Here is a 13,429-nt window from a genome sequence, read left to right as displayed (position 1 = left end):
CCTTAACCCTCCAACTGAGATAGCTCTGCAGAGGGAATCCCATAAACACGATCAACCGTTCTGTTGGTGAAGCAATACAGTCCTCTCGTCATGATCAACAAGTACAGAGGCCGCCCAGTGAACATTCCGTGGAGACTGAGTAAGGCGGATATACTTTCTACACCGCCGGGTTGCTTACGTCCAATCAATTCCAGAGCATCGAGTCATGTCTCTTCTGTTTCCGCCTCCGTGTAGGTATACCATTTTCTGCGACTTCAAGACTCTCATCTGTACCCCTAGACTTTGTCGTACGCTGAATATTTGGGAGGATTGGGCCATTCGCCATAGGATTCGCTTTGTTGAAGAAGCCTGGAAGAACGATGAATTCAATAAATTTATAGACTCACTTAAATACCCGAACTGTATTCTGGGAGAAGACGTAGGATATCAATATTCTACCCCTTCAGATACAATGACTAACGGCCTATTAGATAATGCATATTATTGATGCCTGGGTACCTCATCTTCCAAAAGGTGAACGAGCTCGACTCCAGTTCAAAAGGTGGTGCGATCGACTGAATAAAAACAAGACTGAGCCCGGCGACAAATATCAATTTGCGATGTCGCTACCAATTCTTGTTAATGCTTGGAAGACTACCTTGATCCACGCCGAATCAAAGGTTAATGAAGCGGCACATCGGAGAGGCGCAGATATTATTATGATTGAGCAAGCGTTTCAAAATCGTCCCGGGGCCGACCACATATGGAGGTACATATAGCCCTGCATCACTGACTTTGCAACTGCCGTTCATTTACACTTTATTATCTAGGCCTGAGATAGATATGGTCCTACCCGATACTCCGGATACTGTTAAAGCTGATGCTGTCGCATCATTAACCCTGCCGGAAGAATGGTCAAGTTTTCTGAAACAAATTTATAACCAATACGTGTTCTCATGGACATGGACCGTAGAATTGATCGATCTGCCAGAGTCGACTGTCACATTTAGCTTCGAGGCGAAAGTGGACGACTTCAAAGTTGTGTTACGTCAAGTCCAACTTACCATATTTTCAAGCCAGCTGCATAGACGGGCTCTCGGTCTCGAGGACGGACCAGTATTTGGTGCTACTTTCAACAAGAATATTCTTCGGTTTTATGTGTCAAACTGGGAGAATGACACAGTGGTGCGTATCCTCTTCTCTTCTTTATATGTGTGCTCACTTTATGTAGGTTGTACGACCAGCCATTGGCAAATTCGCCCTTACAGACTTTCACCGCTTCATCGAGTGCTACTTTATGCTTTGTGCAATCTCAGAATTCCAGTCCTCATGGTTCAAAGATGAGATGAAACGATGGGACAGAATTTGGGATCAGCAAGAGACAAAACTACGGAACTTGGCGGCTAATCCCTGGCGAAAAAAGGATAAAGAAAATCACAAAGGTCTAGACGAAAACGATCCCGGCGAAGTAGAGGCAGAAGAAGCAGATGAAGACGATGTAGAGGTCGACATTGGAACTTCAAGGAAGTACGAGATAAAGCTTATGGAAGATAGAATCAATAGAGGCGATCCGCCTCCGAAAAATGGGTACCCATTGACGGAAGTATATCGCTATATTTTCGATCGCACCCCGAAGTTTCAACCATGTTGCCGCATACCGTCTGTGTCGGAATGAGCTACAGATTCAAGCCAGTTTGTTGGATTTCACGAGGATACCGATTCGGACTTATTAGAATATATCACAGGTGAGGACGTGGCCGCGTCTGCGGGCGCGGTTTCGTCTACTGACGTGAAAAGTCCACATGCAGTGCACTTACAATAAGTGCGAATGGTTACATAGTTGCATTAATAAACAAATAAAATCAGTTATCATTATACTGTACTGCGTGTGTCGGATTTGCCATTTCCTGAGTTCCTCTGTTATTTCTTCAGGGTTAAGGTTTCGGTTTCTCATTTAAACATGACAAGTTTTAGTGTAGGCATTCTCCCCAGAGCTCTTGCGCTAGTTATGCTTATCGCATTTGCGGGTTTTGCGGATTTTCAAGATTCAAGAGAAGAGCAAATTCAGCAGCTCACGAAGTCATATCATCACGTGACATGATAAAACTTCGGAACCGCGTCACACGGGACGACAGGCAAATCATAACGCTCGGATTGAAAGTACCTGCAACCATTCCTCTCTCTGCGACCATCATGGCAGACAAAATCACCCGAATCGCCATTGTCGACTCTAATAGATGCAAACCGAAGCGATGCGCACAGGAATGTAAAAAAGTGTGTTTCATTTCTCTTGGGATCAAATTTCAACGAAGTGTTGAATATATTTGCATTACAGTCATGTCCTGTCGTCAAAATGGGTTGGCTTGCTGTCCTTTGTGTATGACGTGCTTTTACTGAGGGGAATATTTAGGAAAACTGTGCATTGAAGTCAAGCCTTCAGACAAGATCGCATTCATCTCGGAATTTCTATGTATAGGGTGTGGTATTTGTGTCAAAAAGTGAGCGCATACGTCCAGGTCTTCTAGTCACCTTACCAATCACCAATCTGTACAGATGCCCATTCGAGGCCATCGCTATCATCAACCTGCCAACTGACTTAGAATCGCAAGTAACTCATCGATATACGGCGAATGCATTCAAGTTACATCGATTACCTACGCCACGGCCGGGTCAGGTTCTAGGGTTAGTAGGAACGAATGGTATTGGCAAGAGCACGGCGCTTAAAATATTGGCGGGGAAGTTGAAGCCTAATCTCGGGAGATATGATGTGAGTTGTTTACAGCCCCCACCCTGTTACATATTCGAATGATGGATGTTCGCAGGATCCACCAGATTGGCAGGAAATTCTGAAGTACTTCCGTGGATCAGAGCTACAGAACTATTTCACAAAAGTCTTAGAAGACAACCTCAAGGCACTCATCAAGCCGCAATATGTGGATCATATTCCACGAGCAATCAAGGGCGAAATGAGCGTATCGAGAATGCTCGACTCGAAGCTTGAGCTGGACAACAAACAGCTTATATGCGACATGCTTGATCTTAACGAAGTTATCGATCGCCAGGTCAGCCAACTATCTGGTGGAGAGCTGCAGCGATTTGCAATTGCGATGTCGTGCATACAACGTGCTGATGTGTATATGTTTGACGAGCCTTCGAGTTATCTGGATGTCAAGCAGCGATTAAAGGCTGCAGAAATGATCCGCTCACTACTTCGACCGGATAACTATGTGATCGCCGTCGAGCACGATCTTTCGGTACTCGACTACCTTTCCGACTTCATTTGTTGTCTTTATGGGAAGCCATCGATGTATGGCGTAGTGACGATGCCGTACTCTGTGCGCGAAGGGATCAATATCTTCTTGGACGGTTTCATTCCAACGGAGAACCTGCGTTTCCGAGAGGAGCAGCTATCTTTCAAGATGGTCGAAAATGCGGAAGAAATCACCCTGGACAAAACACGACACTACTCTTACCCGGCAATGACAAAGACGCTAGGATCATTTAAACTCACCGTCGAAGAAGGCGCATTCACAGACTCTGAGATCATTGTCATGCTTGGCGAGAACGGGATGGGCAAGACGACGTTTGTGAGGCTGCTTGCAGGTGATACACCAGACGTCGAAACAGACAAACAAACGTTCTCTGTATCACTAAAGCCTCAAACGATTTCGCCCAAGTTCCCTGGCACTGTTCATCAGCTGCTACTGAAACAAATCAAGCAGGCACTCATGCATCCACAGTTTGGGACGGATGTGTTGAAGCCGATGAACCTCGAGCACATCATGGATCAGGATGTTAAGACGCTTTCTGGTGGTGAGCTCCAGCGCGTTGCTATTGTTCTTGCTCTCGGAAAGCCGAATGTAGCAGTATACCTCATCGATGAACCGTCGTCGTAAGTCTCTTCTTCAAAACTCCAATATTAATTATTCATGACCTCACTCCGCTCCGAACTTCCTAGCTTCCTCGACTCCGAACAACGTATCATCGCCAGCAAAGTCATCAAACGTTTCATCCTCCACTCAAAGAAAACAGCCTTCGTCATCGAGCACGACTTCATCATGGCAACGTACCTCGCAGACCGCGTCATCGTATTTGAGGGTCAACCTGCCATCTCTGCAACTGCGCTGCCTCCGCAGTCGCTTCTTACGGGTATGAACAAGTTTCTTGCTTCACTTGAGATTACGTTCCGGAGGGACCCGACGAATTTCCGACCGAGGGTGAATAAGATGAATAGTGTTAAGGATAAGGAGCAGAAAGGTATGCTTTTTTTAATTTAATTTTTATTGTTCTGTTCTGCTATGCGTTTGAAGGAAGGATGACTTGATGGCTGACCTGTCTTCACTTGTTTAGCTTCGGGCAATTACTTCTTCCTTGAAGAGTAATAAATATAGACTAAGCCACCAAAAGTACATTCGATGGCAGGTCCAGAGACATTGTCTTGGATCGGACGAGTGAGCGAATATGTAGAATAGAGTAAAGTCTGGTGCCTGTTGGCTCATAGAGAAGCAGTAGCAATTTGCTTTGGTTGTGTATGGTGTACGATGTAAGATGTACACCGTGTATATGTATGAGGCACTTGTATGTGTATTGACGAACAATGACTTGAAGAGTTGGTCTTGGTGGATTTTCCAGTGCTTTTTTTTCTCGTTAGATTTGGCAATGGACGTATTGAGTGCGTAATGATATGTCTTTTTCTGCTATGACAGAATACGATGTATGTTACAAATAAATGAGAAAGAGATACGAGATACACGAAAAAGAAAATATGCTTGACTCAACACTCAAAGACATAGTGTGCTCTACAGCTAGAATACGGTTTCGAATTGCGGGTTGTGCATCATGGTAATGCAATCGTTGACGACATCGAAATCTATGTAGTGCAAGTAAGCAAAAGCGGTGCGAAATGTTACATAGTAGGAACAGTGCCACATAAACACAGAAAAAATCGTTAACATACCCAGATCATTCCCAAGTAGGATGCTACCTTGCAACTTGATTGTGTTTGCGTCTTCGACCATACCGATGATCTCTACGAATGAATCCGGGAACTCTTCCGCCTAAACAACATAACGAATCCGATTATTCGTATTAGATAAGAGTGATGGACAGAAGAGGTATTGGAGAGGAGAGGAGAGGAAGAAGTCAATAGACGGACCTACCTTCGGCATCTTCACTTCAACTTGACCCATATCTGACGCACGCACGATAGCAGACAAGTCTTTTACCTACACAGAAAAGTGTGAGAAATAGGAAACGAGACCGAGGCCTATCAAGACAACGACGGATGAAAGCAAGATCAGACAAGTGTATACTTACCCGCTCAACTTTACATACAAGCCTGACTGACCGACCAACGAAGTCGCTGAGACGCGCTGAGTTGACTCGAGGTGTCGATTGTGCTTCTGTGTCTGTGTCCATGGTATGTTTTTCAAGATTGTGTTGGGGAGAGGGAAAGAAATTGAGCAGAGAAATGGGCTGCGGATGTGAGGAGTCAGAGGGCGCGTCACGCGTCGCGACGCGGTCTCACGTGATAATAATGTCACAATCAGATCGTGGCACACAAGCACTTTGATTCTGATTCTTAAAGCAGTCTCCTTTGCTCAGTGACACATCGACCTAGAAAAACCAGGTGCTGGAATTAACAAGTAGATGGATCGTTTCTACGCTGCGTTATGTGTATGTGTAGAACATCGCGACATCTATCTCAGGCTCAGGGCGACAGAAGTATCATGATGTCGAATGGTGAGTTAGCGATAGCCTGCTCACTACTTTCTTATTCGAATTTGACTAATTTTCTCGACAAAAATTTACGATTCATGGTGGACCCATAGATATATCTCGCGGACAAGATGGTACAAATTGCGCATATTGTTATTTTACTTCTATACATTCATCATTGCATAGACTACAGCTATTTTCTCTCACAGCTTGATAGCGTACAACATCCCGTCGAATGATTTAGCTTGAGCCAGCCCAAGCACTGTCGCCTCGACTTCTTTATCGTCCTTCAACTGCTCTACAAGACTTCTGATCGCCTTAACGCCTTCGTCAGTTGGCGAGAAGTGGTGAGGCAATTGCCCAGTATAGGTACTGTTATTCTCGGGCTGCAATGCAGTCTGTCCATTGCGGTTGACGTTATCACAGATCTACGGCAAGTGTCCGATTCAATACGGCATTCATATTGACATTATTTAGACTTACAATTATGGCACCCTTTCTCGTCAACCTCTTTGCCTCTTTGAAGTAGTTTGGCATATTTGTCCAATCCGCATCGATGAAAACGAGATCGAAGGGTTCATCAGGCGTGAGGGTCTTGAGTGTATCGAGAGCTGGTCCGATCTTCACGTCGACCTTGGATGACAAGCCTGCATGATCGAGGTTCTCCCTGGCAACCTATCAAACGCATCGTATCTTCCCCAAAGAGCTTTACTGACTGCAAAGTAGGAGAGCATACCTTGGCATACTCATCGTATAGCTCTAGCGTAATAAGCTTTCCGTCATCCGGCAACGCTCTTGCAAACCAGATGGACGAGTATCTAATAGGGTTTGGATCAACTCTTGTTCAGCATACTATCATCAATGTGCTCAGTAGTTACCCGGCAAGAGTTCCGACTTCAAGGATCCTCTTCGCTTTAATGGATTGCGCGGTAATCTTCAGGAACTTGCCCTGCGTAATGCTGACCGCAATCTCGGGAAGACCATTCGCTCGGCTGTTCTGCAAGGCAGCTTCAAGCGCTGGGTCCTGCGGATTCAACATACTGTTGAAGTACGCATCGGACTTCGCAAAGTCGTCCAAGGTCAGGTGGGTTCGGATAGACATTTCGAAAATGATAAGATGTTGCGAGGGGGTTGATGGAATGGTTATGCCAATGTACAGTGGTATTTATGCTCGTGAGTAGCAAACCTCGCTGCGCCGCGGTGAATGTTTTCATCATCCCTTTCCTTGAGAGAAGAAGCTGAAGACCTTCCTTTTGACGTCGCGCCCACAAGCGCCCATGGAGAAGTCGTACTTTCCGTGGAGGACTTCCGGAATGTCGGGACGAGTTGATCAATTGGCGTATCCAAAGGGTAATATCGATGCCTACTTGCGCTAATCAACTGGTAAAAATATCTAAGATAGCACGGATTTTATAGAACCATACGTTGAATTTCACCAACGGGGTTGAGCGGCTGTCCGTTTTTCGTCTCTCTCTTTGAACATGCCACTTCAGCATGTGGGGCGCTCAACCTCGCTCTCTCCGTATAGTTAGTTTGCCACTTCTTCGCGACAAATTCCAGCTCCTTACTACCATTCTCTGTCAGCGTAGCACCGCAGCTGAATTCTCGATGACAATATTTGTAACGTTCTGCAAGGCTATCAGTAGCCGATGTGAATACTAAGCATGCTTCCCTCTAGGACTTTGATTTGTGGACGAGCACTATAACCACTCGGCCCATTCGGCGCATTTAGATGGGACAAGGAAGATGCACACTATCATCGTGGCACTGTAACCGAATTCTTAATGACAAAATTCGTAAGGTACTGTTCGGTTATCAGAGACTAATATTGATGCAAGCGTGCTTCTCGTCAGAGCTTTGCTCCGGGAAGAGTACTACAATCACTTGGTCCACTCGGCACCAATAGATGGGACATGGAAGGTGGTGCACTCTGCCATCAAAACATTCTAACAGAATCCTTAGCAATTCTCAGGTAGCCGTTCTCAATCTTTTGGGGAGGGGCAATGGCGGAGAACCCTTTGGCAGCCAAAATGGAGTTGCCGGCAGTCGAAGATTTACACATGCCCAGCCACCCCTTGATGAAATTGAGAATGGTCAATGGGTCCAGTCATTGATCTATTACAGCAGCATAAAATTAGTTAACGTAAATCATGATATATTTGGTAGTGATACCTAAAAAAAGATGAAAGTACAAATCAGAGGACCTCAACGCTTGAATGAGTCCTCAAAATATTCTCTCTTCCACTTCAATATACCTGAGGATTCTGAGAACAAAAAAGACAATGTACCAGCCCTCTGGCAGTATTACTTACCCTCTGTTGTATTTACTCCTTATACATATAGGCAGCTAACTCAGCTAACTCAGGTGGCTCAGCTTTAGACCCAATCCGCCCTTGGTTATTGGTCCAATATCCTGACTGCATCACTAGCTACCTCCCCCTCCCGTTCCCTAGCATATCCGGGGCGATGGCATTGTTCCTAATAGCATAGGGTATTATGTACCATTTCATCTACCAGTTCTATACCTGACTATAGTTGCACCACTACCTTCAAAACCCTAATTATTGTCTTAGACAGTGATTCTAAGGGGGTGAAGGTGAAGACAAAGGCTAAAGGGAAAACGAAAGACGTGGCACTTGTGGTAGTACCTAGGAAATCTAGTTAAAGGGTTTTACTCTAGAAAGAATACCTATGTTTACTCCTTGATCACGCCACTTCTGCATTTATGGTGCTTAAACACGCTCTCTCCGTATGGTAAAGTTTCTACTTCTTCGCTACAAATTCAGGCTCCTGACTGTTGTGCTCTATCTTCGTAACACTGCAACCGAATTCTTGATAACGAATCTCGTAACGTACTGCAAGGCCATCAGTAGCCGATTTAAATGCAAAGCGTGCTTCCCGCCAGCGCGCTAGGGCTTTGATCCGTGGAAGATAGGGTAGCGACTCTAGGGAGGGAGAGTCTGGGAGACCCGATGTGAACCTCTCTGATTATGTGCAAACCTGAAAGGGGGGATTCTCGAAATGACTGTGCGGCTAACTCGCTTAAAATAATTTGTATTCTTTATGTCATAATTATCAATTAAATATAGAAAATAAACTGACCAATGTATTATACGGACTATAACATTGATTTTTCAAATAGGGGTGTATTGGACTCTAAATATAATACTGATAGGCACACTGAATTGTTCGAAGTTTTCTCATTTTAGCAAAGTTACCTTACAAATACGCTCGCATACTCCGCTGCAAATCCGTTTGCCGCCGCAGAGATTAACTCGTGCGGTCAACTGCTCTCATTCCCTCCAGTGGTCGACCTTGTGAATCCAACCTCTTTGGGAGTTTCCCTTCTATCCCAATGGGAGAGCACTACAACCTCTCGGTCCAGTCGCCGTCTCCAGATGGGATCTGGAATTTGCAAACAAAGATAAGTCCACCGGAACTTCTTCCACTGTGCAGACCGCTAATAAATTATTACCCTGAAATTGGGTCTCGTTCACCACTGCTACATATCAGCTCTTCGTACCATCTTACTCATACACAATGTAGACTCGTGCATCGCAACGTGCTTTGAAACTTACAGTCAGATCATCTGAGCTTGAAACATTATTCAAGCGCTTCTCGACAAACCGATCAACAAAGAATTGTCGACGGTTGAAACGAGCTTAGGGGGCATATTATAGATATACTAATAAGGTGTCATAATTAAAGTTTTACTCGAAGAAGCTACTCTCTGAGAAAAATGTACTCGGTTTATGAAATACTAATAAAAGTTATAAATCAGAATCTCTGTCGCATCTAGATGTAATTGAAGAAATTACCACTTATTAAATTACTTGTGTACCAAAAATGGTAGATACGGTCTAACGGTCTCTACAGTCTCTACGGAAGTCACCTTTGTTGCTTATTACCTTTGCATCTGCAATTCGAGATAGTATTAAAGCCTATGCATGCATGTCTACAGTTGAGGCAAAACACCAACTACATATTGATGTGCATAAGTAATGTCATCCTCAGAGCTTAGAAAAAGGCACAGAAAGGAAGAAAATCATAGTAGAGGAACTTCACCCAATAACCATGTTGACAAAGACAGCTACAAAGTACCTACTCAGTCTTCCCGTGTAGAATGTGGCATTGGTGAGGAAACTCTTGGGGAAGATATACGGAAGATCCAGCAAGGCATGGCTGGATCAATGTATGACTTGCTGATAGGGGTGAAAAAGTTTCTTTTGGATGAAATTGGAAAGCAAATCAGTGCTGTAGAGAATATGCCTGAAGCACCCAAAGAATGGAAAGAGGAACTCATATCAATTAAGGAGACTGTATCACAGTGCCAGCCAGCCAGTAGCAGTACTACTGTTGACACGAAGGCCAACAGAACAATTGAAGGGGCTAATAAGCGGCTTGAAGCTTCTATAAAGAAGATTCACAACATTAAGTAATTTCCGGGAAGATCTTTGTAGTAGATACTTTTAAATGCAAAGTCTGGAACCTTCATGTTTTATTAGTCCAGCATGAAAGGGCTTGTATTTAGAGTAAAAAATTAGGATTCTACCTCAGTAACTCGTCTATTTGTATAAGTTATTCTCCTCTATCTTGACAGAATTCGAAGGCGGAGTCGCGTGGGCTTTGTCACACGTTGACCAGATTCAAGCAAAGTCTATACATGCAAACTTTGCAAAGCGTTGTTCCACGTGAAATGTATCACGTGTTGCAACGCGACGTTTGCCTTACTTGCTCCACGCATACGTGTGTGACGTGCAATCTACCACTGTTTTTGGCTCTGAAGGCATTCAGAGATTCGAGCTATATATTCAAGTTATCAATATATGATGTAAATAGTGAGTCATTCTGATTTCCAGCTTATCATCGCAAAAGTTAACTTGACCAATTCTCCCGATAAATCGCTACCATTGAATAACGGAGCCTCAGGCATTATATCCGAAATAACATGGCATATATTGAGCTCATTTTCATTCTACTGCATAAATATCCTTTGTAATCTTCGCTACGGCTGCTATCATCGCTCACAGTTTAATGGCATACAACATCCCGTCAAACTGTTTAGCTCCAGCCAACCCAAGAACGGTCGCTTCGACTTCTTTATCCTCCTTCAACTGGGCCAACAGTCTTCTAATCGCTTTGACACCTTCGTTGCTGGTATTTGCAGGCTGCAGTGCTGTCTGACCGTTCCAGTTGACGTTATCAATAATCTACAGCGACTGTCAGACTCCATATTACCTCCATTTGACGTTGCCTGGACTTACAATTATGGCTCCCTGTCTTGTCAATCTCTTGGCCTCGTTGAAGTATACTGGAATGTTCAACCAGTCTGCGTCAATAAAGACGAGATCGAAAGGATCGTCGGACTTGAGAGTCTTGAGAGTTTCGACAGCTGGCCCGACCTTCACTTCGACCTTGGATGACAGGCCTGCACCATCGATGTTCTCTCTAGCAACCTATTCAAAAACATCAGACTATTCTGCAGATGCTGTATCGACTACACGATGTCAGGGCGTACTTTGGCATGCTTGTCAGATAGCTCTAGCGTAACAAGTTTTCCGTCGTCAGGTAGCGCTCTAGCAAAGCAAATAGACGAGTATCTGACGGAGCTCAGTTAAGTATGTCTGTTTCGTGCTGAGTAAGGTCATCAGAGGGGTCAGAGCTTACCCGCCAAGAGTCCCGACTTCGAGAATCCTCTTTGCCTTCATTGACTGTGCGGTTATCTTCAGGAACTTGGCCTGCGCAACACTGACCGCGATCTCAGGAAGACCATTTGCCTGGCTGTTCTGCAAGGCAGCATCAAGTGCCGAGTCCCGGGGATTCAGGAAGTCATTGAAGTATGCATCGGACTTGGCAAAGTCGTCCATGCTTAAGTTTACGCGGTGAGACATATTTCGAAAGCGATGAGGTGTTACGAAGGGGACGATGGGCTTGTCATGCCGAAGTACAGTGGTATTTATGCTCGCGAGTCGCAAACCTCGCTGCGCCGCAGTGAATGTTTTCATCATGGTTTCGTTAATTATCTGATAACTTCCATTATATGTCGGAGCGCGCTGACAAATAAGCGGATCCGAAGGGAATCTTATCTGATAATACTCCGTCCTGGGGAGTCATAATTGACGATTTGACTCATTGCAGACGCTGCGCAGACTACTGCGGACAGGAGCATCATTGATCCTCTTGTTCAATCTAAAATTACCACACCAGAACACTTCCTTGTGGGGAGAAGGAATGAACGTCCTTGAAAATTCATGCAAGACAAAGCGCTCTTGCTGCCATTTGTGGGTGGATGCAGCAACGCGTCCACTCGGCAGAAGAGGTTGATTAAAAGGTTCAATCACTCCAATGACATGAGTCTCTGTCAGATGTCCGAGTCGGATTCTGTAATCAACAGCGCACATTATGTTATGCAAGCTATCGACTCGGATGTAGAATCCGAGCTATTTTTGTTTATTTCGACCACGAGAATCGCGAGGATAGTACCCTTGGTTATAAATTGATACACCTGAACTCGTTATTCGATGATCGCGTCTCACGCTGTGTAAAAGAAGTCGAAGACCGAGTTTATTAGTATTAGTGAATTAGAGCGCAACGTGTTAGGATCAAGGGTCTAGGTATTCGAGTACCGTAATACTCTCAGACCCCAAATTTCGTGTACAGGGGTACTAATTTATCTCGTACATGTCTAAGCACATTGGTATGCAGTAGCTAGTAAATGTCCTGTGAGCTTCTAGCCTGTATCAAGAAAGGGTGATTAAGAAGTGCTCCATGAGTGTACCGGTGCAAGAGCGTCTTGAAGGTCATGGATAACGTCGATTATCGCCTCCTACGTACACGGGCTTTTACTGGCGGACGCAACGAAAATAATCCGGCAAAGGTACCAGCCGCAAGTGCTTTCCAGCCGTAAGATCAAAATGCTGAGTGGTTTTCAACATATAATACGATAGATAACCGACGTATGGATTGCAACATGGTATGTTCGTTTGGAAGTTGAGCGATGATGTTAAATGTCTTCCTCGAAGTCCTTCGCCCACTCTCGTAATCGAAGAGTCAACTCACCATCGCCACTCGACTTCAGCTGTCTTGAAACCGGGACGTGTGAATCTCTGGATGCGGTTTGTTTGAAGAACCTGAAGAATCCGAAGAATCCAAAGAATCCGTAGAAGGCGCGAGCGAAGAATGCGCGGACGCCTGCGAAGAACGATCGAACAAACGGCTGTGCAACCCCCCTACAAATTTAGCGTTGAGTAAAATAGGTACTGAAGCAGGAGTAGTAATGTGATGATAGCTCACCAGACGGCCCCTTGGAGGAGTGGGCTCGCGAGTTGATCTCGCGTCGTGATCCAAAGAACTTGTTTCCACCGCACGCCAACGGCCTCTCTACACTCCTCTCCACCCGCACTGCCAGCTACACGACGAGTCTGTACATAAGGAGCAATACTCTTAAGATAGCTTTGCTCGAACCGGAGGTCGGGTATTGTTGCAAGAGTGACATGCTTTGATCCAGCGTCTGAACGGTGTTGAGTCTGCACAGCTGAGAGGCCACCGACGTGTTTTTCGCGCGCTGCGGTGCTTGGGATGTGTGATGGATTACTTGAGGTCATTGCAGGTAGCTGGACGATACACCGTCATGTAGAAATTACTTGACTAAATGACTTCAGCTTTGAGTTAGATGTTGGATGGCGATGGTGGCACGTGACTTCATGCCGAAAAAGATTGCCACATGGGGCAT

The 13,429-nt window shown here is 45.0% G+C and overlaps 8 protein-coding genes across 8 annotated transcripts; 1 reads left to right on the top strand and 7 right to left on the bottom strand.

Annotated features, from left to right (window-relative positions):
• Window positions 1-599: 599 nt before the first annotated feature.
• Window positions 600-1,772, top strand: FOMMEDRAFT_32446 (uncharacterized protein; the record flags this gene model as incomplete). The annotated part of the gene is made up of 4 exons (XM_007271972.1): window positions 600-748; window positions 810-1,164; window positions 1,403-1,477; window positions 1,725-1,772. 4 exons carry the CDS (start codon window positions 600-602, stop codon window positions 1,770-1,772), a joined length of 627 nt encoding a protein of 208 aa, XP_007272034.1.
• A 279-nt stretch (window positions 1,773-2,051) lies between these two features.
• On the bottom strand, window positions 2,052-2,480 carry FOMMEDRAFT_98234 (uncharacterized protein; the record flags this gene model as incomplete). The annotated part of the gene is made up of 2 exons (XM_007272035.1): window positions 2,052-2,268; window positions 2,374-2,480. Coding segments are annotated over 2 exons (324 nt in total), but the record flags the coding sequence as incomplete, so codon positions are not given.
• A 788-nt stretch (window positions 2,481-3,268) lies between these two features.
• Window positions 3,269-3,763, bottom strand: FOMMEDRAFT_137569 (uncharacterized protein; the record flags this gene model as incomplete). The annotated part of the gene is made up of 3 exons (XM_007272034.1): window positions 3,269-3,442; window positions 3,464-3,621; window positions 3,685-3,763. The coding sequence occupies 3 exons, from the start codon at window positions 3,761-3,763 to the stop codon at window positions 3,269-3,271; spliced, it is 411 nt and encodes a 136-aa protein (XP_007272096.1).
• An 895-nt stretch (window positions 3,764-4,658) lies between these two features.
• FOMMEDRAFT_149629 (replication factor A protein 3) lies at window positions 4,659-5,427 on the bottom strand. The gene is made up of 4 exons (XM_007272033.1): window positions 5,296-5,427; window positions 5,139-5,204; window positions 4,937-5,036; window positions 4,659-4,849 (listed from the first exon to the last, which is right to left on the bottom strand). The coding sequence occupies exons 1-4, from the start codon at window positions 5,395-5,397 to the stop codon at window positions 4,785-4,787; spliced, it is 333 nt and encodes a 110-aa protein (XP_007272095.1). The 5' UTR covers window positions 5,398-5,427; the 3' UTR covers window positions 4,659-4,784.
• Window positions 5,428-5,900: 473 nt separating this feature from the next.
• FOMMEDRAFT_32443 (O-methyltransferase family 3 protein) lies at window positions 5,901-6,799 on the bottom strand (the record flags this gene model as incomplete). Its single annotated transcript, XM_007271971.1, has 4 exons — window positions 5,901-6,125; window positions 6,181-6,372; window positions 6,434-6,515; window positions 6,576-6,799. The coding sequence occupies 4 exons, from the start codon at window positions 6,797-6,799 to the stop codon at window positions 5,901-5,903; spliced, it is 723 nt and encodes a 240-aa protein (XP_007272033.1).
• Window positions 6,800-6,840: 41 nt separating this feature from the next.
• Window positions 6,841-7,457, bottom strand: FOMMEDRAFT_162702 (uncharacterized protein; the record flags this gene model as incomplete). Its single annotated transcript, XM_007272032.1, has 3 exons — window positions 6,841-7,077; window positions 7,138-7,333; window positions 7,399-7,457. The coding sequence occupies 3 exons, from the start codon at window positions 7,455-7,457 to the stop codon at window positions 6,841-6,843; spliced, it is 492 nt and encodes a 163-aa protein (XP_007272094.1).
• A 3,264-nt stretch (window positions 7,458-10,721) lies between these two features.
• Window positions 10,722-11,564, bottom strand: FOMMEDRAFT_98368 (O-methyltransferase family 3 protein; the record flags this gene model as incomplete). The annotated part of the gene is made up of 4 exons (XM_007272031.1): window positions 10,722-10,907; window positions 10,962-11,153; window positions 11,216-11,297; window positions 11,365-11,564. 4 exons carry the CDS (start codon window positions 11,562-11,564, stop codon window positions 10,722-10,724), a joined length of 660 nt encoding a protein of 219 aa, XP_007272093.1.
• Window positions 11,565-12,362: 798 nt separating this feature from the next.
• Window positions 12,363-13,301, bottom strand: FOMMEDRAFT_171602 (uncharacterized protein; the record flags this gene model as incomplete). Its single annotated transcript, XM_007272030.1, has 2 exons — window positions 12,363-12,926; window positions 12,991-13,301. 2 exons carry the CDS (start codon window positions 13,299-13,301, stop codon window positions 12,701-12,703), a joined length of 537 nt encoding a protein of 178 aa, XP_007272092.1. The 3' UTR covers window positions 12,363-12,700.
• Window positions 13,302-13,429: the final 128 nt, after the last annotated feature.

The sequence above is a fragment of the Fomitiporia mediterranea genome (assembly GCF_000271605.1).
Source record: "Fomitiporia mediterranea MF3/22 unplaced genomic scaffold FOMMEscaffold_20, whole genome shotgun sequence".
NCBI classification, from domain to species: domain Eukaryota; kingdom Fungi; phylum Basidiomycota; class Agaricomycetes; order Hymenochaetales; family Hymenochaetaceae; genus Fomitiporia; species Fomitiporia mediterranea.
This window is presented reverse-complemented; position numbering and strand designations above follow the sequence as displayed.

Bases quoted from the DNA above. Each gene is read 5' to 3' on its own strand.
- FOMMEDRAFT_149629 (XM_007272033.1), bottom strand. From the start codon at position 5,397: ATGGACACAGACACAGAAGCACAATCGACACCTCGAGTCAACTCAGCG. The intron at 5,205-5,295 runs GTAAGTATACAC...TTTTCTGTGTAG, and splicing joins TTGTATGTAAAGTTGAGCGG to GTAAAAGACTTGTCTGCTAT. The intron at 4,850-4,936 runs GTATGTTAACGA...TGCACTACATAG, and splicing joins CCTACTTGGGAATGATCTGG to ATTTCGATGTCGTCAACGAT.